At 63.1% G+C, this 25,184-nt stretch overlaps 2 protein-coding genes across 4 annotated transcripts in view; both read right to left on the bottom strand.

Moving 5' to 3' along the window:
• Positions 1 to 4,808: 4,808 nt before the first annotated feature.
• NTRK1 (neurotrophic receptor tyrosine kinase 1) lies at positions 4,809 to 17,218 on the bottom strand. 2 transcript variants are annotated; one of them, XM_019555776.1, is made up of 17 exons: positions 16,945 to 17,218; positions 15,280 to 15,354; positions 14,906 to 14,977; positions 14,289 to 14,357; positions 13,960 to 14,114; positions 13,336 to 13,484; positions 12,704 to 12,830; positions 11,383 to 11,712; positions 11,027 to 11,044; positions 10,735 to 10,793; positions 10,322 to 10,424; positions 9,487 to 9,633; positions 9,035 to 9,165; positions 8,339 to 8,511; positions 7,150 to 7,390; positions 6,158 to 6,316; positions 4,809 to 5,821 (listed from the first exon to the last, which is right to left on the bottom strand). In XM_019555776.1, exons 1-17 carry the CDS (start codon positions 17,199 to 17,201, stop codon positions 5,636 to 5,638), a joined length of 2,451 nt encoding a protein of 816 aa, XP_019411321.1. In that variant the 5' UTR covers positions 17,202 to 17,218; the 3' UTR covers positions 4,809 to 5,635. The 2 variants fall into 2 exon arrangements, with proteins under 2 accessions (XP_019411321.1, XP_019411326.1); XM_019555781.1 differs by lacking the exons at positions 15,280 to 15,354; positions 16,945 to 17,218 and having other exon boundaries at positions 14,852 to 14,936.
• Positions 17,219 to 19,014: 1,796 nt separating this feature from the next.
• The window catches only part of INSRR (insulin receptor related receptor), a 17,658-nt gene continuing 11,488 nt past the window's right edge, over positions 19,015 to 25,184 (bottom strand). For both annotated transcript variants that reach the window (XM_019555751.1, XM_019555762.1), the window contains exons 10-22: positions 24,842 to 25,037; positions 24,565 to 24,606; positions 24,071 to 24,366; positions 23,583 to 23,719; positions 23,195 to 23,360; positions 22,961 to 23,069; positions 22,587 to 22,657; positions 22,135 to 22,364; positions 21,911 to 22,021; positions 21,044 to 21,203; positions 20,808 to 20,937; positions 20,556 to 20,690; positions 19,015 to 20,370 (exon numbers count right to left, since the gene is read on the bottom strand). In XM_019555751.1, the coding sequence (XP_019411296.1) occupies positions 20,094 to 20,370; positions 20,556 to 20,690; positions 20,808 to 20,937; positions 21,044 to 21,203; positions 21,911 to 22,021; positions 22,135 to 22,364; positions 22,587 to 22,657; positions 22,961 to 23,069; positions 23,195 to 23,360; positions 23,583 to 23,719; positions 24,071 to 24,366; positions 24,565 to 24,606; positions 24,842 to 25,037 (2,060 nt within the window). In that variant the 3' untranslated portion in view covers positions 19,015 to 20,093. The remainder of the gene's footprint in view (positions 20,371 to 20,555; positions 20,691 to 20,807; positions 20,938 to 21,043; positions 21,204 to 21,910; positions 22,022 to 22,134; positions 22,365 to 22,586; positions 22,658 to 22,960; positions 23,070 to 23,194; positions 23,361 to 23,582; positions 23,720 to 24,070; positions 24,367 to 24,564; positions 24,607 to 24,841; positions 25,038 to 25,184) is intronic.

Raw genomic sequence — 25,184 nt, 5'->3', positions numbered from 1 at the left:
TAGCCCTGACCACAGGGCCGCGGGCAGCGCGAGCCACTGATGCATGGAAGGACAAGGGAGACCAATAGCTTCTCCCTGGTTGTATTTTCTGAGCCGCGGAGCAAGGAAAAGATCCCCCAGGGTGGGGATTTCTGAGCTTTCAAAAGCACAAGAGAAAATCTTTCCAGGAAAGATGAGCCTGGGTGCTGAAAGAATGGGATTTCCAGCTTCAGCAGAGGTTTCCAGACTCTGGTTGCTGTCCCTGAGAAACCCTGATTGCTCTGGGTTTGGGCTGGGGCAGTCCAGCAGCAGGGGCTGGGAGTCAGGACTCCTGGGCTCTTCCCCTGCCACGCTGCGGGGGGAATGGGGTCTGCCAGCAGAGCAGGGGACTCAGCATCAGGACTCCTGGGTTCTCTTTTGCTCAGACGCAGGGCAGCATCTGGCTCGTGCCTCAGTTTCCCCACCTGCAGAGGCAGCAGCGAGGCCATGGGGCTCCCAGCTCTGCTGCCCAAAGGGTCAATTTTTAATTATGGTAACGGAAGGCCTCAGCAGCCCCAGGCAGGGGGACCCCTGACTTCATGGGTTTTGTGGGCAGCTCTAGCAGCTGTCAGGCAGAAACAGGCACCTGGGCCCCTGCCAGCTCTTGCTCTGCGCGGCCGCTAAGTGCATCGGGGCTGTGGCTCACGCAGCAGCTCGGGCCAGGCCTGCCCTTTAAATAAACCAGGGCACGCTAGGAGGGGAACCCAGGAGTCCGGCTGGGCCACGGCAGCCGGGATGAGGTCTGAGCTGAGAAGCCGCAGAGGAGGCAAGAGCAAAGGCGGCCGGCGGCACAAGAGCCAACGCCAGAGTCTCCTGCGGTCAGCGGAGCTGGAGCCAGGACGCCTGGGTTCCCTCCTTGCCCCCTTGGCCACGAGCAGAGCCCGGCTTCCTGGCCCGTGGGGCGGGGGCGAGGCCGGGTCCCCGCAGGGCTGTGAGAGGCTTCATTAATTAATGCTTGTAAAGTGCTTAGAGGCTCAGGGGCGCAGAGCGGCACATGGTGGGGCATCAATCACCCCGGAGCGCAGGGCCTGGCGCAGCCGTAAATCTCCCTCTGCCTCTCGCTGCCTTTCCCCGGCCCTTCATCAAATGCCCATTAGCGTCCGGCGATCGATCCACACGGCCAGGAGGGGACAGTGGCAGAGTGATACAAGAGAGATGCCCAGGCCTGACTGGACACCCCAGCTTTGCTTCCTCTGTACCCTGCCCCCCTGCCGCCCCCCCGCCGCCCGGCAAGGGAAACAGCTCTGGGGGGAGGGAAATCAGCCCCTGTTGTAGGGGGTAATGAATGGAGAGAAGGGGAAGGGGATCCCAACATAGTGCTAGGGGTCACCGACTACAGCTGGTGGAGGGGATCCATCCATCTCACCTGGGTCCCCGGCAGCCCCGGCATGGGAGGAACAAGTGGAGTGGGCCCCGGTAGCCTTCAGACTGGTGGCTCCAGCCACCTCAGGCCCGCAGGATCCCAGCCCGAGGGAGCTCCCAGGCACCAGCTGCGCCATCCTGTTCCCCGAACTCAAGGGGAAGAAGGTTTTCTGCCCCCGGGGACAAGCTGGAGGAAGCAATAAGCCCCTGCCTATATCCGCTGGGCGCCCACATAAGAGCTTTGATGGGGACTTTGGAAAGAAGGCTGTAATGGGGGAGAGGCAACAATCACGGCCAGGAAGCCCGGCAGAGAGAACAGCACCAGCCCTGCTGGGTTATGCAGAGACTTGACCAGGCCCCTTGCTCCGGCCAAGCGGATCCAGGACCTGAGCGGGGCAAACGCCTGGTCCTGAGCAGCCCCACATCAGCAGCGCCAGCTCTGCGGCGGTGATGGGCCCTGCACCGCGAACGTGCCAGCGCGCCCGCCAAGGACATGCTTCTTGCCGCGGCGAAGATGGCATGGATGCATGCCAGCCTGCTACTTACGGGGAAAACTTCCGCGGGGTTGGCAGCCTCCGGCAACCCTGCCCTGCTCAAAAACTGGGGGGCAGAAAGTGGGGCCAGGAACATGCCCCGCCCCCATAATGACCCTGCTGGCCTGGCCATGATGTAAAGCATCGGCCTGCTGGGTGAAATGAATTTAGAGGGGACTCAGCAAGGCAGGAGGGGGTGCTAGGTGCTGTACGCTGGACCAGCCCCTCTCCAGGCTCCAGCACTGCAGCTCCACTTACTGCCGGCTGCTTTGGAGCTGCCCAGGTCCCTTCCCCGCTTGGCAGCTGTTTTGTGGGTAACAAGGGCCTGGCTGCCACGAGCTCCCGGGTCCAGGCCCTCGCAATCAGCGGGGTGATGGCAAGTCTCTCCAGGCAAGCGAGGCGGCTCACAGCCCCTGGAGCAATGCTAGAGGCCCTTTCCTGCCTGCTCTGCAGATGCCAATCACCTGGGCTCCACAGGGCCCCTGATGACTGATGGGAAAGTGCTGGCTTGGGGGGAAAAAAAGAAATCTTTCCACTGACTTCACTGCAGGCTTAATGCACTGCCCGGTCTGGGCTGTGAGGAGGGGCCCAGCTGCCCTCTTGCGCATGTCATGGGCACCATACTGCTACGGGGTTGGAAGATTCTCCTCGGCACAGCCCCAGCCTTCATTCTCCCTGGCTGGGAGTGTGCAAAGGTTCTTCCCCTCCCATCATGAGCACCTCACACAAGGGGCCAGGTCCAGCTACAGCCCTGTAAGTGCCCCCTCCCCACCCCCACCCTGGCCCTGCCTGGACCCCACGGCCCCCGGCTTCCCGATCCCAGGGCTGCATTTGGCAGCAGCAGCAGGACCCGAGGCCCAGGAGAGTTTTCCAGCGAGCAGAGCCGTTAATTACCTCATTGTCAGAGTCCATTACCGCTCCCCCCGGAGCCCCTGCGCCAGAGATGAAATGGAGAAACTGCTGGGGGGGGTGGGAATCAATCCATGCTAAACGCTTCAGGGACCACAGGGGTGGTGATGGTGGGAGGGGGTCACCGTGCTGTGCTCTTAACCCTTCAGCGGATGGCACGGGTGAGGGGGCCGGGATCCCACTTGCTGCCGATCCCAGGGGTCGGAGACTCACAGGCTGGTTGGGACCCCAGACCCCAAGGAAGCCCCCCTGCAGTTTACTCCCCCAGGGCAGTGGGGAGGGGGCTTGTTTCCTCCTGGCTCCATGCCGCCCCCTGGGTCCCCTCCCTAGCTGTTACGTGTGGACGTTAAGCACCCCAGAGGTGGTTGCACCACCCCAAGCCTTGTCAAGCCTCACAGGCCACGGCCATAGCAGAGTTCATGGCCAGTGTCAAGGGTGTGGGGTCACATCTCCTGGCTGTGGTGTCTGTGGCTGCCCCACTTCCGTAGCTCTGGGTCCAGCCCACATAGCATTGAAACCCCAAACACCCAATGCAGGGAGGGAGAGAGACCGATATCACCCCCATCTTCCCCCGTTCCCACCCCCCGGACCCTGGCAGGGCCACACTGCCTGGCTGTGACCCTGCCACGTCAGGCTCCAGGCACGAGCCGTCGAGCTGATGCGAGCTGGCAGCTCCCACGTGCTCCAGTGCCAGCGCGTATGCGGAGCAAGATGAGTTCAAGACCCCAGTTCAAGCCCTTGATGGAGACTGAAGCCCTGCAGACCCCTGCCCAGCTGGCCCAGGTGGGCACTGTGCATGGACCCCGGTTTCCCGGTGGGCGCAGGGCTGGGGTAATGGCTTCTGGATTGATTTCAGCTGCAGGAGTCAGTGGGAGCCGCCGATGTGGCGTGAGGCACTGGGGACGGCTCTGGTTTCCTGGATGTTTTCTCACTGCAGTAAACAGCCCGGGCGGCTCACATGTGTCGTGCCACTGAATCCCGGAAAGTCCCGGCCTGTGCCAGGGGAAGGCAATGGGGCAGCACGCACGGGGGGGAGTGGGGCCGTGCATCTCCGGGGGGGTTGCATGCAGCTGGCTCGGGCATGAATGGGGGAAAGGGGGAGCCCAGAAGCATTCATGCCCATCTCAGCTCAGCTGCATCCCACCAGGCCCAGCCCAACCGTGGGCAGGGGGCTGGGACCACTGCTCTCACCCCTCCCCAGCCCCACCTTTGTCTGGGCTCGGGTTTGCAAAGTTGCAGCCGTGCAGCCAGCTCTCCACCCTACCTCAGTTTCTCCACTCAGGAAACCCCCCAGGGAGGCAGGATGGCAGGTTCGGGCTGCTGCCTCCAGCCCCAGGTCCAACACACCTTGGACATGCCCTCGGGTCCGGCCACGACAGCCTGCCATCTCTGTAGTGCCTCTCTCTTATCTCCGGCAGGGGCGAGTGACAAAGCATGGGCTGGGACCCAGGCGGCCGTGGCTAATTACCCAGATGCAATCCATTCAACTCCATTATGGGCAGACCCGGGGCTCGAACATTAGTGGTAGAGCAGGCCCATGCCAGCAGATGTGATTATGGGGACGCTGCGGGGCAGGCGATAAGGCCTCTGATTCAATGAAGGGCACATGTGTTCCTGCCTTGCCGGTGGCAGAGACAGAAGCAAGGTCCTGACGTGTCCCAGAGCGCGGTCACGGTCACCCAGCTTCAGTGAAGGGCAGGTCTCGGCCGGGAACAGGGCAAGGCAAGGTGGTGGGAGGGGAGGCACCAACCGGCTGGGGACAGAGCTTGCTTTTTCCTTCCCAAAGTTTTGCAGACTCTCTCAGCATCACTGCATGCCCCAGGTAGCTGACTCGGGGCTGGCAGGTCCGCAGGCAACTACGGGACCTTCCCCTGGTGTCTTGGCTCTGGGATCCACACCAAGCAAGAACAGGGCAGGAGCCCACCATGGCTCCAGGCCCCCACCCCAGCCTGGTGGCACCTGACAAACCCAGCTCCAACCGAGGGACTTGGGCAGAGGTTTTATTTCTCAGCAGTCCCTGTGCAAAGCCACAGGCGCACGTGGCCCCAGCAGCTGTGCTCGTGCAAGGAGGCCCATTGACAGGGAGGTCCCAGCTGCTGCTAGCCCCATGCAGACAGGGTTGAACCAGGCATCGCTGCAGCACAAGCAGAATCGGGCCCATTGCGTAAGCCCAGAGCCACCTCCATCACCTCTGCCCAGTGCCAGCTCCTGCCATGGTGAGGTCTCCCCTTGCTGCAGACCAGCCCCCTTGGCCCCCAGGAGACCCCAACTGGACCTTGCAGGTGGGAAGGATGGGAGCCATGGCCCCCTGAAACCCTTCATGGGTGCAATGGATGCTCTATGGCTGCGGTGCAAGATGGTGCAGCCCCCCAGCTGCCATGAGTCTCTGGTTCTGTACAATCAGGTGCCCCCCACCCCGCCCTGAAAAGCCCCTATAGCAATGATCTAGTGCTTACAAGAATAAATAGGTTTAGAAACATACGGGGACTGTGGGACAGCCCCATCCACCCCCCCGCCCCATCAACCCTATCGGCCAACCTCTGATCGGGGAAAGCAAGAGTCTGGCCCGCTCCGAAACACAAGCAGCATCTGGTGGCCCCAGATGCAGAGTAAGGTGGGGGTTGACGTCCAGGCAGCCCCCAGCCAGGGACAGGGAAAGGTGAGCAGGGCTGGGGCAGGCACCCGGCAGCAGGAAGCCTCCATCCATCCATCCGTCACAGGCTCACAGCAATTTAGGCATCCCCATCCCGGGCTGCGCCGGGTCCGAGGGAGCAGTGGGAGCTCCCCCGGCAGCAGCCGTGGCCTCTTGGCTGCTAGCCCAGGATGTCCAGGTAGACAGGCGGCGTCTTGACCAGGGCTTGCAGTCGGCGGTGGATCTCCTTCATGCTCTGGCGCTGGGGAGGCTCGCGCTGCCAGCAGCTCTGCATGATGTCGTAGACCTCGGAGGGGCAGGTCCGCGGGCGCTCCAGCTCCCGGCCCTGCGTGATGCACTCAATAGCCTAGTAGTGGCAGGGGGATGAGGGGGGTGAGACCACTGCCCCTCTCCTGCCATCCCCCAGCTCAGCACAGGGGGGTCAGCCCCCCGAGGAGCTCAGTGCCCCCTGGCAGTGACAGTCCCAACCCAGGTCCCCCGACCCCTGCCTGCTTCTCCCTTTTGGGTGTGGGACCCAGGCGCCCTGGTTTCCATCGGCTACCAGAGCTGGAGGAAGACCCCAGGTGTCCGAGTCCTCAGGGACAGCCCAGATGGGCCCCGTGAGGCTGAGCCAGCACCCCCCAGCTCCCTTAGCCACCTTCTTGGCCCCCAGCTCTCCCTATGCCCCCCGCCAGCCCCACACCTCGGTGTTGGAGAGCTGGTACCAGGGCTGCTTCCCGTAGGTGAAGATCTCCCAGAGCACCACCCCGAAGCTCCAGATATCGCTCTCAGTGGTGAACTTGCGGTAGAGGATGCTTTCGGGGGGCATCCACCGGATGGGCAGCATCGTGCGGCCCCCCACCTGCCGAGGCGAGGACAATGATAAAAGGGAGAGAAAAGGAGAGAGAAGGAGAAGTGAGAGATGGAGGAGAGCCCCTTTTGCCCCTGGCTTGTGCCAGGCAAGCAGAATCGGGCCCAGAGACGCCACATGCACGCCCTACCCCCTCCCTGCTCCCCCCGCCCCACCTGCGCTAAGTGCTCTGCCTCCCCCTTGCCTTGCCAGGCCCCATTAAATATGAATACGGGGCTGGGGTGGGGCGAGAGCTAAAAGGGAAAATTGCAAGCAGCCCCCGGAGCCCCCGGCTGTCACCACACCGCTCCCACCAGGGCCCTCCCAGAGATGGATGGAGATGGATGGCTCCAGCCCCTGCTGCCCCGGACTCCCGCCCCCACCCCAGGCGAGTGGGCAAGCTGCCACGCCACCCAGCCGGGAAGGGAACAGGATTAGAGGAGGGAAGAAGGACGAGCCTCCCGGGCACCCAGCAAAGGACCTGCCAACGGGAAAGTTCAAAAGGGAGCTCCAGAGACTGCATCGGCCAGCAGGTTTGGGAAGTTGTTTTCTTGCCCCTCCTAGCTGGCAGCAGTAGTGAGCTGTTATCCTGCCTAGAGACCAGCCACTCCCCTGGATGGCAGCAGTAGTGAGCTGTTATCCTGCCTATTGACCAGCTACTCCCTTAGATGGCAGCAGTAGTGAGCAGGCATCCTGCCTAGAGAGCAACTACTCCCTCAGTACTGAGCTGTTATCCTGCCCAGAGACCAGCCCTCCCCTAGCTAGCAGTAGTGAGCAGTTATTTTCTATGGGCACAACACTACAAGGGGACCTGGAGGATGCACACACACGCCTGCCGTGCTCACTCGGTAGTAGTCAGTGCTGTAGATATCCCGGGACATGCCGAAGTCCCCGATCTTCACCACCATGCCATGGCCCACCAGGCAGTTGCGGGTGGCCAGGTCACGGTGCACGAAGTGCAGGGAGGCCAGGTACACCATGCCCGAGGCGATCTGCGTGGCGATCTGCAGCATGTGGCTCAGCGTCAGCTGCCCGAATGGCTGCCCATTCCCGTTATCCAGGATCTTGGCATCTGGCCCGTGGGACCTGGACAGGGCATGGCAGGGCAGGGGTGAGGTCTGGAGAGTGACCCGGCATCCCCAGTGCCCTCTCGGGCCCTTCTGTGCAGGGAAATAGCTCCTATGCCCAGAGCAGGGGTGGCATAAAGGCTTCATGCCCTGTCCTTCACACTGGGCAGGGTGGCAGGGTCCCGATCCTCTCTGCCCAGCAGTCAAGAGCAGCCCCAAGACTGCTCCACGTGCCACTGAGACCAGATATCTGCATGGACAGGGGCAGGGGGGGCACCAAACATGGCTCCAGAGGGGCACCAAATGCAGTTCGAACCCTCTGAACACACCCGACACCTCCCAGACCTCAACAGCCTCCCCCAGCCACGCGTGTAAGTCCATCCGTGGCTTTCCGCAAGGCCACACGCCTGCTTTGATGCCAAGTGGTGCTGACAGCAGAGGGCGCGGAGCCATTTACGCCAGGTCTCATCACCATCATAATCTTAGCCGCGTCTCCACGCTCGGCCCGTGGCCGCCCGGCAGCCCCCCGTCTCGCAGCAATGCCTGGGGGGCCCATCGAAGAGTCTCTGCTTATTGCAACTGATGGGCAATCTCCCTCGCTGCCAGCCTCTCAGACAGCTAATCTAATCAATATTGCAAGGAGGGCCGCATTAGCAGGGAGGCTGTCTGAGCCGCGCCAGTAATGGAGCGGTGGGGAGGGCACGCCAGCAGCGGCCGGGGGAAGCAGCAAGAGGAGTGGGTCTCTATGTGGGGCAGAGAGCGTGCAAATGTGTGCACACGTGTGCACAGGGCTGGGATTTGGGGAGGGGTTAAAAAAGCCTCAAAGAGGTCGTGTTTGCCCTTCCAGAGTTTCAGGTTGGCTCCAGCAGACTAGCTCATGCCCCCCTGCTACAGCCCCAAGGAGCTCTGAGCCAGGCTGGGGCACGGATCAGGCCCGGGTGGGTCAGATCTCGCCCCCGGCCCTCACCTGAGGAAGCGGTTGAGGTCGCCGTGCTTCATGTACTCGAAGACCATGATGAGGGGCTCGTCGTCTGTGCACACGCCGTAGAAGCGCACGATGTGCTCGTGCTGCAGCACCGTCAGTAGCTCTGCCTCACGCTGGAAGTCCAGCCGGGCGCTCTCCGTGGCTTCCTTTAGCGCCTGGCAGGGGGGAAATGCAAGGCAATGCACCCCTGGGGCTGGAGGGGGCAAGGGGGCAGGCCAGGCCGCCTGCCCCTGCCCCTGCCCCTGCCCCTGCCCCTGCTGGGCATGGGGTGCAAAGGGTGAGGGGGCCACACTGACTGCCTGGGGCAAGTCCCTGGGAACAAGCTCATGCTCTCATCTGTGCATGCAGCTGCGAGGTCTGGGGGGGACAGGGGACACCCGTGCAGCTCCAGGCACAATGGAGCAGAGCTCCCACTGCCGCCATAATCAGGAGATCTCTGCAAACCAAGGCTGGGAGGGCTGGGTGCTGACTCTCCCACAGGCTTGGACAGGGCCCAGCGGGGTGTTTGTGTACGCGCCTGTATATGAGCATGCACACCTGCCAGGGGAAATCAGTCATGTGTCATAAGCCCTATATTGCTGGTGGGGATTCCCCGGAGAGGAGCCCTGGTTGTTGGGAGGGAGTCCCCTGCCCTGGAGACTCTAGCTGTGGAGCGGGGAAGAAAGGGCTGGGGGTTACCTTGACGGCCACAAGCATCTTCTCCTGGTCGGGGATGAGGTTGTAGCATTCGGCCAAGAAAACTTTCCCGAAGGCGCCCTCGCCCAGCTCCCACTTCAGCACGATGTCCCGCCGCTTGATGTGGTGGACACCTGCCGGACAGGGGCCGTGAGCCCTGCCCTGCCCTGCCCCTGGTCTCGGGGGGTAGGGGGACTCCTGCCCTGGCCGGGTCCAGCTGAACAGGGGTGGATCCGGATGCAGGTGTCGCTCTGGGGCCAAGGGGTTCAGTGGGAACCGCAGGGAAGGGGACTGGGCCGGGGCAGAGCCTCCCCGCCCACTCCATCTCAGCCAAACCCCCCTAGACACCTCCCACCCCCAGCTCCTACCAGGACCCCCTGGAAGACCCCAGGGCATCTCCCAGCCCCCCGAAACACCCCAGGGAGCTCCTAAACCCACCCTGCCCTGCCCCTTACAGGTGTCACAGAAGTACTGGGGGTTCTCGATGACGCTGGCTTTCACCCCATCCAGTTTGCTTTCCGCCGAGGACAGCGGGCTGCTGCCCAGGTTCATGAAGTGCAGGGACATGGCTACATCGTCCTCCTGTGCCAGCACGGCTGAGCCTGCCATGGTGGGGTGGGGAGGAGAGATGTCACAATCCCATGCCATGACCCCAAGCAGGCAGGAGCCCATGCCATGAACCCAGGTGGGCAGGGATGCCCTCCCACCCCGTGGCCCTGATCCGGGGGGGTGCAGCCCCCCCAGCTCTAGAAGCTGGTGTTGGCATTGATGTGGGGATGGGGAAGGTGAATGAAGCTCATGAAAGCCCCGAGGGGTTGGGGCCCAGGTGCCGTGATGCACCCACGGAGCAGCAAGCACCTCCCTTCCCTCCCCACTCCCAGTCCCAGCCCGGCCCCGGGGGGAGCCAGGCCGATCAAACCCATTTAAAGGCTGAATCTGTTCCAGGAGTGAATTAGCAGCTGCCGCCTGCCTTGCTTGTCACATGGCTGCGGGGGGGTGGGAAGAGGGGGGATTCTCGGACCCGGGGCCCTGCATTGCCCCTCTTCCCCATTGCTTCAGCTCCAGGCTCCCTTGCTCCCTGCAGGCAGGATCGGGGCCCGGGCAAGCGCTGGGAGCAGTCGGGGGTGACACATCCACAGACACAGCCCCCCTTGGACCTCAGGGCATGCATAGAAGCAACCACCCCCCACCAGCAGGTTTACCCCCTGCAGACACAGGGCCAGCTCTTGCAGGGTGGGGGACTTGCATGGAACCAGGCGGCAGGTTCAAGGCCCTGTGTCAGGGACTTACGACTGATGCCGAACTTGGAGTGTCGCCCACACTTGTTGAGCACAATGAGCATGATGGATAGGAAGACGCAGGCGAAGACGGCCAGCGCCACAGCCACTGAGACCTGGGGAGGGGACACGGCTCAGCCTGGACCCTGGGCACTGCTAGGATGGAGGCTGAGGCCATGCCAGACCTGGCCCTCCCAGGGAGAGACAGCACAGACCAAAGGCCAGGACTCCTGGGTTCTCTTCCCGGGGCGGGGTTCGGAGTCAGGGCAGGCCTGATGCTGCCTCTGACCCACTGCAGGGAAACAGGCCAGGCCCGTACCTCAGTTTCCCCACCCAGGGCAGGCTGAGCTGGCAGGAAGCAGCAGAGCCTGGTGCTTGCCCTGTCCCAGCAGAGACGCCCTCTGTGCTCCCCCACAACCCCCTCACCCCAAAGCCATGCTCCTCCGCCGTCTCCACCGGCCCCTCCTGGGTGCTGTTCCCGTGGCCTGGAGAGAAGCAAGACAGGCAGCATTAGCCCAGGAGGCACAGCTCCCCACCCGCCATGACGGTTCGGGGGGCTGGTAATGGGGTACAGACCCCGCATTCCAGTTGTGGAGCAGAGATCCCAGTGACCCCCACCCCTCCCCTGACTCGATCCAGGGCTGGGCTTGTGCACATGGCCTGGGGTCCCTCTGCAGGTGCAGGGGGCGTGGAAAGCAGCCCCGCGGTCAAGACTCACCTATGGGAGACAGCGACACTGCAGGCGTTGGGGAGGGGAAAGGAGAAGCAATGTTACTCACCAGCCCCAGGACCCCACTTGCCCCCCAATCCACATCAGAGCCCCTCTCACTCCCATCTCACCCCTCTGTCCCCCCACAACATGGATCAAATGAGAGCGGGTTCCCCACTGCCTGGACTCACTGCCCAGAGTGGCTTGGGGGTATCCCATCCCCCCATCACCCCCTGCCCCCAATAGGGTCAGAGGTATGAGTGATTCTCCAGCTCCCCATTCCCCGAGGGCTCCTGATAGCAGAGGCAGGAGGGGAAACTGAGTCCCAGAGGTGTCCTAATACCCTCGGCTCCCAGGGCAGGCACCTGGGATGGGCTCCTCGGGGTTGAAGCTGAAGGGGTTGTCCATGAAGCGCCCGTAGATGGTGCGGGCATCGGTGCCCAGCGGGTTGCGCACGAGCAGCGTGTAGTTGCCGTTGTTGACGTGTGTGGGGCGGTTGAGGTGCAGGCAGCCATGCAGCACGGTGGAGTTGAGCTCAGCCTCCACAATGCGCGTGTGGATGTAGGGCCCTTCAGGCAGCGCCGAGCCGTTGAACAGCCACCGGATGCTGGGCGCTGGGTTCCCGTCCACCGAGAAGGGAATGCACCAGAAGTGCTGCGCGATGGCGTCCTGCAGGTCCAGGATCACGGCCGGGACTGCGGGGCAGTGGGAGCATGGGGCAGGGGGCCAGGGGCAGCCCCCCACCTGGCCCTCCCGCTGGGAGCAGGGGCTGGAACCGGGGGGCCTGTCCCTAGGGTTCGGAGCTGGAGCTGGACCTGTGCTGCCTTGCACACCCGTGGGTTCACACACACACATGCACCCCCACACCTGCAAACACACACACACACACACACACACACTCATATATGCACCCCTACACGCATGCTCACATGCACACGCACATATGTACACCCATAAACACATATACACCCACATGCATGCTCACACCTACAAATACATACCTATGCATGCCCACACACGTTTGTGCACCTGTAAACACATGTGCATCCACACACGTTTGTGCACCTGTAAACATATGTGCATGTGTGTGGATGCACACAAACCCATGTACGCACATTCACACCCATGAATGTACACCTATGCACACTCACAGCCACATGCATCCTGTAAACACATGCACATCCACATGCATGTTTGTGCACCCATGAACACGTTTACATCCACATAAACCTGTGCACACATGCTTACACCCATGAATGCCCACTCACACACGTTCATGAGCCTGTAAACATGTATGCATCCACACGCATGTTTGTGCACCCATAAACACGTACTCATCCACACGCAAGCACACATGCCCATGCACACATGCTCAACCCATGAATGCACACCTATGCACACCCACACACGTCTACGAGCCTGTAAACATGTATACATTCACATGCATGTTCGTGCACCTGTAAACACGTATGCACCCATATGCATACACTACACACACACTCACACATGCACATTCCCAGGCGCCTGGGTCTACATGGGAATGCAAGGGGCTGCTGTGAAGCTGCTCGGGGCTGCTAAATGACATAACCAAGACCCCCATGGGCAGGCAGTGGCAGAGTCCTTTGCTAGCCCCACACCCATTGTGCCCCGCTCTCCCGCCCCCCCGGCCACCTGCGCAGGGCTCACAGGTAACGTTGAGCTGCACGGCTTCCTCGGTGCGGCCCACCCCGTTCTCGGCCCAGCAGGTCACGTCCTTGCGGTTGAAGGCAGACGAGACATTGTGGATCTGCAGGGAGACCTCCGAGGCTGACACCTGCAGGGACAGGCCCGGCCTGAGACCCCAGCAGTGGGCAGAGAAAAGCAGGGCTGGGCACCCCCCCTGCCAGCAGTCTTGCCAGGCCATACACACCCAGGGCTGGGGGAGAATCACCCCTCACTGGGAACAGTGTGGGGGCTAGGACTGTCTGCGGGGCTGCAATTGCACCTGAACCAACGAGGCAGGATGGAGCAGCTGGGGACAGAGGGGTTTAATGGAGAACAGGAGGGTGAGAGGCACTGGGACTGCCCCAGCAGGCAGCATACGGTCAACCCCCCTCCCTCCCTCCCCCCACCCACAACGACCAAGCAAACCTCCCCTGGCCTCCGGCACAAAGAGGAGGCTGCAGGTCATGAGGCCGCAAGGTCAGGACAAGAAGGCTGAGAGGCCTCCAGGGACAAGGAGGTCGGACCTGGCACTCCCAGGGGTCAGGGGTTGCTTTCCAGCCGCCCGCCCTGGGAAGGGGAGCTGTGCAAGGGAGAGAAACTGAGGCCCCGCTTGCCTGGACGATGACAGGCAGTTCAGGGCCCACGTCAGGCACGATCCAAGCACCGGTGGCTGCCGGGTCACCCAGGATGTGGCACGTCAGGTTTACACTCTCGCCCTGCTGCACCGGCACGTCGTGGTGCTCGATCCAGATCCGTGGTAGCTCTGCCCAGGGGCAGGCAGAGACACGTTGCCTCAGGGCGGGCACAGCACCCCTTGCATGTATGTACACACACATGCACACAAAAACGCACATGGGCATGCATGCACTTGTGCATACGCACACATGCACTTGTGTATACACACACGCATACACATGTACACAGACAGAACACACACACATGCATACATATATGCATACATGCAATTGCACATGCACTTGCACAGAGAGAACATACACGCACACCAATGTACTTGTGCATGCACATATATGCACATGCATGCCTGCACACACGTGCACATGCACACGCACACATGCACACACGTGCATGCACACACATGCACATGCATGCACACACTCACACATACGCGCATGCACACACACATGCACACACATGGACATTCACATATGCACATGCATTCACACACATGCACATGCACATGCATACACACTCCAGGTTTCAGGGCAGGGCTTGCGTACCGCAGTCTGAGACGTGCAGCTCAGCCAGCGGGACCTCCAAGTTGTCCGCCCAGCAGCTCAGCGACTGGTTCCCCAGCCCGGCCTGGCCACTTCGCTGCCACAGCTGCAGCCACAGCAGGTCGCAGGAGCACTGGAAGGGGTTCCCCATGAGCACCCTGCATGGGGACAGAGATCAGGGAGCGGGACTCTGGGGTGGGTGGGGTGGGATCCACCCACTCTGCCCATCCCACGATCACCCCAGCCCTGGGATCACGCCTAGTCCCTGCTCCGATGCGGCCAGGGCCCTTTCCAGGCTGGGCCAGACCTTGGCAGTACCCACGGGTACTCACAGCTCCTGCAGTGGCAGGTGGTGGAAGGTTTTCCAGGACAGCGATGCCAGTGCGTTGGACGAGAGGTTCCTGCCGGGGGCACAGACAGACCCATGGAGCAGAAGCAACCCATCCAGGGTGGCCCCAGCCCCCCTCTTACCCAGCCTCGGCAAGGCTGCAACCCCATTGCCCCAGGAGGGGAAACTGAGGCACAGGGAGATGGAGTGCCAGAGCACCTGCAAGGACCCCAGCCCTGTCCGCCATCTGGGGTGTCTCTCACCCCCCCAACCCCATGCTCCCCTGCACCATCCACACGGCTACAAACACCCCAGAGAAGGGGGCACTTACAGAAGGGCAAAAGGGGAGCATGATCTGCCCCCAGCAAGCTGGGCAGGGGGCATCGCTGGGGGCACCTACGCCTTGCTCCAGCCCAGAGCAGCACTTTCCCCAGAGCTGCCTCCCCCCCTCCAAGCCCCAGCTGCTGGCAGATTGAGTTTTGCAGCCAGCATTGCTCTCCAGCGCAGGGACAGCTGTGCCCGATCAATCCCTCACCCCACGACACAGGGGGAGGGGGAGGCCGGTACCCGCGATGCACAGACGGAGGCAGGACAGGCCCCATCTTAGCCCCTGGGACTCACAGGTAGCTGAGCTTGGGGGTGGCATGGAAGGCGTCCTCAGTGATGGAGTGCAGCCCTGAGCCAGCGATGGTGCTGCAAGGCAGAGGGACCACCATGAGCAAGGGCAGGCCACGACCCCCAACCCAGCATCATGGAAGGGGCAATTCAGGGAGCCTGGGGGGTCCCAGAGCAGAGTGCATGGGAGAGACCCGAGCACCGGCTGGAGCAGCCTCGAGGCGGCTCTCAATAGCCCCGGGGGCTGGTTCCCAGGAGTTGCATCTCCCTTTGCCTCCCCCAGTCTCTGCAGGCTTCCTGGGGGAGGTGTATTGGGACAGGGGATCTGCCCCCAACCCGCTCCCTTGCACATGCACGTGTGACGCACCAGGGATACTCACAGGTTCTTCAGCTCCCGGAAGGCCTTGATGTCGGCCAGTGTCAGGCGGCTCAGTGCTCTCTGGTTCTCGATGACCCTGGGGAGCAGCAAGGCCGTGAGCAGGATCAGGCCCCGGGCAGGGTGACAGGAGGCAGGCAGCGCTGGGGGCTGATGGATGGGGCCATAAAGGGGCCTCTTCCCTCATTATCCCACTCCTCCCAGCTGCTCCAGGCCTGGATGGAGCATCTGTCCCCTGCTCTCACTGGGGTGGAGGCCCATGGTGCCTCAGTTTCCCCCAAAACCGGCTTGGGGCTGCATTAGGGCACTTTGCCAGTGGGGCTGTGCTGGGTGCTGGGCACTGGTCTGGGGCCACTCCACAGTGATCCATGTCCCGTGGCTGGATTCCCCCTTTGCCTGTGGCCCACAAATAGCAATTCCCTTGCTCCCTGGACCCCCCACCCCAAGATGTCCCAGCCTTGAATCCAGCACCGTCCCCCCTGCCTGCCCCCATGTTCGGGCACCAGGCTCTGCTGCAGGGGTGGTGAATGACTCTTCCCAATGCAAACAGCATTGGGAAACTGCTCAATACCTTTCTACAAACCTCAGAGGAAGGGAGAAGGGTCCCAATCCCCCAGGGCTATGCGAATCCCCATGGGCTCAGGACCCTGCAGCCCGGGGCGACTTTCCTGGGCTCCATCTCAGAGGCTGGGCTCTGGGTTTTGCCTGGGAGCCCCTGCCCCACCCAGCCTCCATCCCCGTGCCCGGGCAGGGTGGGGCAGCTGCATCTCAATGCTGGAGGGTGAGTCCTGGGCATGGATCTCAGGGCCTTGCTCCTGTTCTGCGTGGCACCGCAGCCCCTTGGGTGGGATGAGCTGGGGGGTGACAGCTGCCTGGGGTAAAGGGGACGTCCCCTGGCCTGGATGCGTGGGGCCCAGGAGAGACCATAAATGCAGCACACAAAGCCGCCCGCATGTGGGGCAGGCAGAGGAGCCCTCTCTGGAGGTGCCCTGCCCCTCCCAGCCGCTGCGCAACAAAGGCCTGGCAGCGCCCGCCAGGTTCAGCCCCACCCCAGAGAGGGAAACCGAGGCATGGCCCCAGCCAAGGGGAGCTGGCAGCTGGGGATGGGACTCAAGGGCCCAAAGCCAGCAAAGGAACCCAAGTGTCCAGTCTCCCATAGACCTTGCACCCCTCCCAGAGCTGGGAGCAGACCCCAGGCGTCCGGGCTGCCAGCCTCCCCCCTACCATGTCTGTCCCCCAGGGCACAAGGGGCTGGTGGTGGCCACATGCCTGGGGGTGCTGGGAGCTGCAGCGGGAAGGGGGGCTGGCTCCCACGGCCAGCTTCCCCCCTACCAGCCCTGCCCTGCCCTGCCCTGCCCATCACTGGCTTTGCCCAGGGTGGATGCAGGGTGGGGGGCAAGGAGCAGAAGCAACCCTGAGCACAACGCCTGGGCATGGGGCTGCTCCCATGGCTCCAAGGAGGCTGGGGATGACAGCAGCCCACCCCCCAGGGCCCAAGCCTAGCTGGGGGTGCCCCTCCACTGCCGGCAATATGGCCCCTGGGGAAGGAGCAGAGCAGGGGGCACAGACCAGGGGAGGCTGGATGTGACTCCACTCTGGGGACTCCCACGCCCTTCTGATCTCCAACTCCCCACCTGGCCCGCCTCCCCCGCGCCCCCGAGGTACTCACACATCGGTGAAGTTCTCCGTCCCTGCCAGCTCTGCCAGGCTGCGGAGGCCACTGGGCTCCAGGCACTGGAGCTGGAGGGTCCCGAAACACCTGCAGCCCCCAGGGCAGGGGCTGGCACAACCCAAGGGCAGGACCAGGCAGCACAGTGGGAGCAGCCAGGCAGGCAGCATGGTGGGCCCCGGTGCCCGGAGCGGGTCCCCAGCGCCCCGTGCACCTGCTGCCCGGGCAGGCAGTGGCCAGCATGGGTGTGCAGGCATCTGCCCGGCTTAAAGGCAACGGCATGTCCAGCCTTGCAGGGAGGAGCTTGTCAGAGCCCTCCTCCCCAGACAGCTGCAGCCAGCCCAGCCCCAGCCCAGCCCTGCCCAGCCCAGCCCAGGCAGGAGCTGTCCAACATCCAGGCACCCCTGGGCACAGCCCCTGGGCACCCAGGGGGGATTTGGATTGAAGTGAGCATTGCAGGAACAGGCCCCATTGCAAGGGAAGGGGCAGAGGGGTGTAAAGCAGAGAAGGTGGGTCCAGCTCCCTACAGCTGTAGGGGGATGAGAAGGGGGCTGCGGGCAGAAGTGAGGGGCTCCGGCACAGCTGGGGTGGGGGGATTGTAGATGTGGGGGGGCTGTGGATCGGCAGTGAGGGGCACCAGCACGGCTGGGGTGGGGGGATTGCAGATGGGGGGGCCTGTGGGTCAGGAGTGAGGGGCACTGGCACAGCTGGGGTGGGGGGCACCAGCAGAGCAGGAGAGGAGCCCCCCTCCCGCCTGGGACACATGCATACACATGTGCACACACAATGTCCCCACAATCTCCCCCAGTGCCACACAGTACCACAGCTAGCCAGGCACCTTGGCGGTCTGAACCGCCCACCTCCGAACACACACCTGTGCTCCTCGTGGCCTCATCCAGGCCGAAACCCACAGCACTGACCTCACCCCGGGGCCTCATACCACCTCCGACACACGCAAGCCACTGGGCTGCTCCCCAGAGGTGGCTGCATTTCAGCCAAGGGGAGGCCTGGCTGGCTGCATTCTGCACCCCCGCCCCCCCCCAGGGTCCTGAGCTCTGCTCCTTTGGGACCCTGGCTGAGGCCATCGCAGAGCCCACAGGCTATGCTCCAGGGTGCTCTGAGGTCACAGGTCAGGGCCCCAAGCCAGGGGGCTGCATTTAAATCATGCATGTGGAGGATATGTCCATGCACACGCCACACAGACACGTGTGCACACCTCGCCCCTTCTGCTGCAGGGTGTGTGTCAGCTCCCTGGCACCGTCCGGTGGGCATGCCGGGTAGTGCCAGCGTCACCCACACCCCGGCAGGGAGATCAGGTCAGACCAGGGCAGGATCAGGTCCTGGTGACCTTTGCCCTCTGCTGAGATGCTGGGGTGAAGATAGCACCCCCAGCCCCTCCTCACCTCTTGTGCAAGGGTACTGCACGGGGAGGGAGGAGCTAGCCGGTGTCCCCCCAAATGCAACACCCGGTGGCCATTAACCCTTTGTATCCCAGCAGCCAACACAACACGGGGCTGGGACCCTGCCCAGTTGGGGGCTGCTGGGGGAAAGCTGGTGGGGGGTTACAAAGCTGAGGAGGGGAGTCCTGGAAACACAGGGGAACCTCAGCCCTGCCCTGCTTTGCCTTCCAGCCTGGTGCCCCTCTGGGGTTAATCCTTCCTGCCCGTCACTCATTAATTCCCCACCATGTCACCCCCAGCCCCCTTTCTGCTTCTGCCCTGCAGGGGGTCACAGACACGGGGCCGGGGGTTACTCATTAACCATGTGAGGAGGTCCCAGGCTCCAAAGTGCGTGGTTAATGGGGCTGCTGAGGTGTTTGGTGCCCAGGGCCAGGGCACAACGGGGTGGCAGGTCACACTCGGCTCCAGAAGAAACAGAAGCTGCAGCCCTGGGAGTTCCCCTGACATGCCATGAGCAGGGCAGTTCTCAGCCTGAGCTCCCACAAATGGTCCTCAGCCCCATCCTGGAAGTGGGGGGAGGTTTGGGACCCTGCGCTTGCCTTGGGGCCTGCCCCCGGTCTCTTGGTGAGGAGGAAAGCTGAGGCGCACACACAGACATGGAGGAGCTGGCTATGCTTGGGGCCTCAGCGCCCCGTCCTCTTTACTGAACAGCACCAGAAAGACAGAGCCGGGTCAGCGCTGCCCCTGCACGCCGTCTCTGGCGGCCGCGGACCCCTCCATGCAGCCTCCAGCCCAGCCCTGGCCCCAGGTCTGGGGTTCCCAGTCCAGAGAGGATGGCTCAGTTCGGCACCCCCCGCCAGCCACCCAGCTGCCCCCCAGCTCCATGCAACTGTGTGGGAATGAGCAAGCATGGCTGGTGCAAGCAGGAGCCAGCCCAGCTGCTGCACCCCGCGGCTCTGCTGGCCCCATCCTGGTTGCCACGTGCTGGAGATGCTGCCCCCACCCCAGCCATGCAAAGACCCCAGCCCTTGGCCCGTTGCATGGGTCTGGTGTGTGACCCCCCTGCAACACCCAGCTCTGGAGCAGCCTGCCCTTACATGGGGTAACAGCCGCCGACTGCTGCTGGGGAACTGCCACCCAGGCCCAGGAGGCCTGAGGCAGGTAGCAGCACAGTGCCCAGCTCCCTGACCGGGCTCTGGCTGAATACCCAGGGGTGCAAGGTCTGCACCAGGGGTCGTCCAGCTTCTTCCCCGCCAGCCCGTGCTAGAGGGAGCTTCCAGCATCCCCAGCACAGAAAATCTCTTTGGCTGGTGCAGCGCAGCCCCAGGGTCCCTGCCAGGGAAGTAGCCAGCTCAGTCTAAGGGAAACCTCTGAGCCCCCCACACAGCTGAGAAAGAAACAAGGCAGGAGGGGAGACCCCCTCCCCAGTGTCCGGCCCAGCCCGGGCCAAGGCATGGGGGTCCCAGCGTCTCCATCACCCAACTGGGGAGGCCCTGCACACAGCCTGGAGCTGTAATCTGAGCACAGGTGTAGGGTGACCCATGTCTGCTTGCACATGCATGTGCATGGGTGCACAGCCAGCTTGGAGCCCCCGCAGCCCAGCTCTTGCACAGCCTGCCAGGACTGTCCCCGCGGGAGAGGAGGAAGATCAGCTCCCGACCCAGATGTGCTCCAGGGTGGATGGCCCTGATCCTGAGCAGAGAGTCCTCTGGGGGGGATGGGGGCAGCTCCAGGGGCCGGGCAGGGCTCTCAGAGGCAGGATGTCCCGTTCATGTGCGAGCAGTCTCCCGGCTGGCCCTGGCCCACGTTTGGGTCCTTGGAGGAGCAGGGGGTCTCCTCCACCAGCAGCGCATCAGCTTCAGCGTCAGGGGCCTCGCTGGAGCCGCGGCGCTGGTTCTCAGAGCTGTAGAAGAAGGAGAGGCGCCGGAAGGCCGGGCTCATGTCGTCCTGGATGCGGCCCAGCAGCTGGGTGAAGGACGGGCGCTGCCGCGGGTTCTGCTGCCAGCACCAGCGCATCAGCTCGTGGCTGGGGAGAGAGGGGGGTCAGCACACCCCAGACCCCTGCCCCTCCCCAGCCCCAGAGAAGGACCCCATGCAGCTCTGCAAGGATGCAAAGCTGATGCCCACCCTGGGACCCGGGTGCCCACAAAATCAGGCCCAGAGAGAAGGCCACCAGACCCGGGACACAGAGGGGGTTGGGCATCAGCTCACAGCTTCTCAGGGCAGTTCTCAGGCCGCTCGAGGACGCCGTTGTCCATGACGAAGTGCAGCACCTGCTCATTGGACATGCCCTGGTAGGGCTGCTCAGCCAGCGTGGCAATCTCCCACAGCACCACGCCGAAGGACCTGGGGACATGGCACCACGTCACAGCCCCTGCCGGCCATGTCCCCCTGGCCACACACCGCTCCCCGCTGGGAAGCTTGCCAGACCATCCATCCATCCGGGAGAGGGGAGGCACCTACCAGACATCCGAGTGGGTGTTGAAAAGCCCATCCTTCAGGGCCTCGGGGGACATCCAGCGCACAGGCAGCAGCCCCTTCCCACCCTTGCGGTAATAGTCCGTTTCATAGATGTCCCGGGTCATGCCGAAATCTGGGCGCAGGAAGGCAGGGGGGTCACCAGGCCAGAACACGCCCCCCCAGATCTGTACAGCCCCTGCTGGGAGCAAACCCGAGAGCCCCTGTCCCACTGCCCCCACCTCCAATCTTGACGGTGAAGTCCTCGGACACCATGCAGTTGCGCGCGGCGAGGTCGCGGTGCACGAACTTCTTGGCGTTCAGGTATGCCATGCCGTCGGCGATCTCCCCCGCCATCTGGATCATGGTCTTCAGCGAGGGGGGCGGCAGCCCGGGGTTGTTCTGGGAGACACCGAGGGAGGACAGATGGGCAGGGGGCCTAGTGGGATCAGGGCAGCCTCTCCCCACCAGGAAGACTCTAGGGGAAGAAGCTTGTGGAGCGGAGGCCCAGAGGCTGCAAGGTGTGCTGGGTGGGGGAGCACCTGCAAGCAGGGTGCCAGGTGCTGTACCGACCCAGAGCCCCATCAAGCACATGTTCCCCCCAGAAGGAGTGGGTAGGTCTGTCTGGGATAACATGCCTGCCTCAAGATGGTTGGGAAGACTGATGGAGGGAGAGTTGGGCGGATGGATAGATGGATGGATGGCTGGAGGGTTGGGTGGACGGATGGATGGCTGGAGGGTTGGGTGGATGGATGGCTGGCTGGCTGGCTGGAGGGTTGGGTGGATGGATAGAGGATTGGGTAGATGGAGGTGGATAGATGAAATGAGGAATAGGAGGGGTGGGTGGGCAGGCCCCATCTAAATCAGGTGCCACGGCCTCAGCTGGGGCAGTACATGGTAAGTCTCTCCTGCCCAGGCTGCCCCCAGCTAGTGTGAGACCCCCACCCCTGCCCCCAAGCTCAGTCCAACACCATGATGCACCATCCACCTGCCCTAAATGCATCACCCTGAGCAGCTTCCTCCTGCCCCCATCACCACCTGTGGCTTGGCCCCCATCCCGTGCCGTTCTCCACCCTCCACCCAGCTGGATACTGGCTGCAGCCTCTCACCTCAGCGTCAGGGCGGAGAGACCGGAGGTAGCTTTTCAGGTCCCCGCGGGTCATCAGCTCCATGATGACCAGGGCAGGCTGGCCCTGCGACACCACGCCGAGGAGACGGACCTAGGGAGCGGTGATGTGGCATCAGGGCAGGAGCTGTGGCTATGGGGGCTAGCTGGAACGTGGATTGTCCAGGCCTCCCCAAGACCCTCCACTGGGTCCCCTGGGTCCCCTACCACGTGGTGGCACTTGAAGGCCTTCATGACGGAGGCTTCATTGAGGAACTCGATACGCTCCCGCATGGTGGCCAGCTCATTGACGGTCTTCAGGGCCACCTGGGTCTCCTCGCCCTCCTTCTCCAGGCCACGGGCAATGCCCTCGTACACCATGCCGAAGGAGCCCTGCCCCAGCTCCCGGATCACCGTGATCTTGTCCCGTGACACTTCCCACTCATCCAGGACATACACTGAAGTGCGGATGGGGGATAAAAGCCTACTGTTGCTGCTGGCCTGGGGAGCTGTGGACTTCGGGTGCTGAGCCACCATTGCATCCATCCCCCTGCCCTGCCCCAAGACCCCTTTCTGGGTCTGGGATGCTGCAAGGGGGTGAGTTGCAACTCAACCTGGCCCTTCCCAGCTGCGTGCCTCAATTTCCCCCTGCCCCAAGCAGTTCTGGGAGCCGTACGTACTGTTGGAGGTGCTGAAGTACTCAGGGTTGACCGAGGCGTAGAGTGTGCCGCTGGGGTACCCATCGCTGTTCCTGCCAAGGGGAGAGGGCAAGGGTGAGGGTCTCGCCAGAGGGTCACAGCTCCCACCCTGCTCCCTGCTGAACCCCCCAGCAGGACCTAGCACCTTCTGACCCTGCTGCAAACAGGTGCCCAAGGGGGGCAGAATCAGGCCCAAGCATCACCCCCAGGCAGGATCAGGCCCTCTGAGCCCTCCAGAGAGCCCAGGCTGGGGAAGGCAGGTGGGTCTCAGCTCCGTGCAGCCTGGCCCCCACCCCCATCCCCACTGGCCTGGTTTGGACATGATCTCAGCGCAACTCAGGACCCCTGCACATTACCTCTTCTTGTTGTAGAAGAAGACGAAGACAGCCAGGCAGGTGATGAGCACCATGAGCAGGATGGGCATGACAGTCAGCAGCACGTAGATGCCCCCAGACTCTTCCTCCACTGTCAGGGCAGGGGGTAGAAATAAACCCAGCCTTTACAGATGGGTGGGAAGCCAAAAAAACCCCTGCCCTGGTGAGTCCTGCGGCATCATGAGCACCCCTCAGCTGGACCTGCGCCCCACTCACCTGGGCCCAGGATGTAAAATTTGACCAGGCCAGTCCAGGAGCCATTTCCAGCCAGCGAGGTGGCCCGGACCTTGGCTGAGTAGTTCCCTGGCTGAAGCAGGGCGAGGTGGACACCGCCATATTTTGCATAGCGGTGCCGGGAGACGCACACCACTGTGGATACGTTCTGGGGCAGAGCAGAGACAGGCTGAAGAGGGGCACGGGGACGCGGGGCCTGCTTCTCTTGCAGCATGCCAAGTGCTGTACCAACCCCAAGGGAGAGGCAGCCTCTGCCCCAAAGACCCTCAGGGTGGGAGGCAAAGGGTGTGGGGCGTACGGTCAGTGGGTGCAGAACCCAGGCATCAAGACAGGGGCACAGGCAGGGGCTGGGGGAAGGAGTGGGACTCACCTCGGTCTCCCGGCTGTACTTGATCTCATACTTGAGGATGAGCCCATTGGGGTTGTGCGGCTGCTCCCAGCGCAGCAGGACACTGTTCTTGCTGGCTGGCTCCCAGGTGACGTTCCCGGGGATGTTGTCTGCTTCCACTGGAGGGGGAGAAGAGAGGGATCAGAGCTGTGGGAGCAGGTCTGACAGCCCCAATGCTGCCCAGAGCCTCTCCTGTAGGGCCAGGCAGGTGGCATGGTCCTGAGGGATTCCTCTTGGACCCTCATGGGGCCCTACAACTGCATCCATCGCTGCCCTGACCCATGGACCCCTACAAATCTGGGGGTCCCACACACGAGCACTGCCTGGGAGGGATCCCTCCAAGCTGCCATGAAGCCGAGACCAAGAAAGTCATTGCATGGATGGAAACCAGGATTCGAACTCCGGTCTCCAGGGGCAGAGTGGATTTGCTGCATGGTGCCCCCATCCCCTCTCCTCGGTGCAGGCCGTACGCTTGGGCATGGTCCTGGCGAAGACGAAGGTGGCGGCGCTGCAGCCCACGGTGTGGGCAGCGTGGTTGCAGGCATGGATGTCAATGCGGTACTCGGTGAAGTGGCGCAGCTGAGACAGCACCGTCCGGTCCCGCAGCACCTTGTCCTCAAAGATCTGGAAGTCGGGCTCAGCCTTGGGGCTCATGCCCCCACGCTGCGGGCCAGACAGATTCCCCCGGGGCTCCGAGGACGGCGCGTTGGGCAGCACGTGGCCAGAGCTGGTCACAGCCAAGACGTCCCGACGCCTCTTCGGGGTCCTACAGGGGAGAGCGGTGAAAGCCGAGTGGGCTGGGGGACTCCTAGGTCCCTCCCAGACCTCAGGCGTTCATTAACAGTTAGGTCAAGGCAGGACTCCTGGGTCCCGGAGGAGCAAGGGGGTCACGCAGCTAGAGCGAGCCAGGATTCCTGGGTTCTCTTCCTGGAGTTTTCTTCTACCAAGCAGGGTCTCTACTCACCTCTGCGGGTTCTTGTTCACCGATGTCACCTTCCAGGGGGGTCTGGAAAGACAGAGCCGGGAAACTGCCCAGAGGGTCCTGGCACCCCAGGCACCCTCATGGGATAAACAAAGTATGGTCACAGGCAGCCCCACCCCAAAGGGAACCCAGGAGTCCTGGCTTCTCAGCTAGACACCCCACTGCCCTCTGCACCCCTCCGCTCTGCCTGGCCCAGGCACCCTGTGGCATCCCCCAGACCCTTGTGCCCGGAGGCAAGGACCCCCAAGACCCCCAGCACCTGGGGATGATGATCGAGTTGTGCAAAAAGTTCTCAAACTTCTTTTGGAAGGAGACGGCCTCGCCGCCCATGTGCAGCTGCCCGTCGGCCAGGTGGCAGGGGCAGCACCGCTCCTCAGCCGCCTCCTCGTCCTCAGGGCCCTCGCTGCCCTCCACGTCAAAGCGGGTGTCCGCACTGCTAGTTGGCAGCTTCAGGCCTGGGCCACGGTGCAGAGCCGGTGCGGTGAGCAGGAGGCACCTCCTCTGTGCCCACCTGCCACCCCCCCACAGTGCCTGGGATGGACCCGGGAGACCAAGCAGCTAAGCCCCACCCACCCCCTGGCACCCCTAGTAAGCCCCGCCCC

Source organism: Crocodylus porosus, unplaced genomic scaffold (genome assembly GCF_001723895.1).
Source record: "Crocodylus porosus isolate Cpor-Errol unplaced genomic scaffold, CroPor_comp1, whole genome shotgun sequence".
NCBI classification, from domain to species: Eukaryota; Metazoa; Chordata; order Crocodylia; family Crocodylidae; genus Crocodylus; species Crocodylus porosus.
Note: the sequence above shows the minus strand (reverse complement) of the source record. Positions and strands in the feature narration are given on the sequence as shown.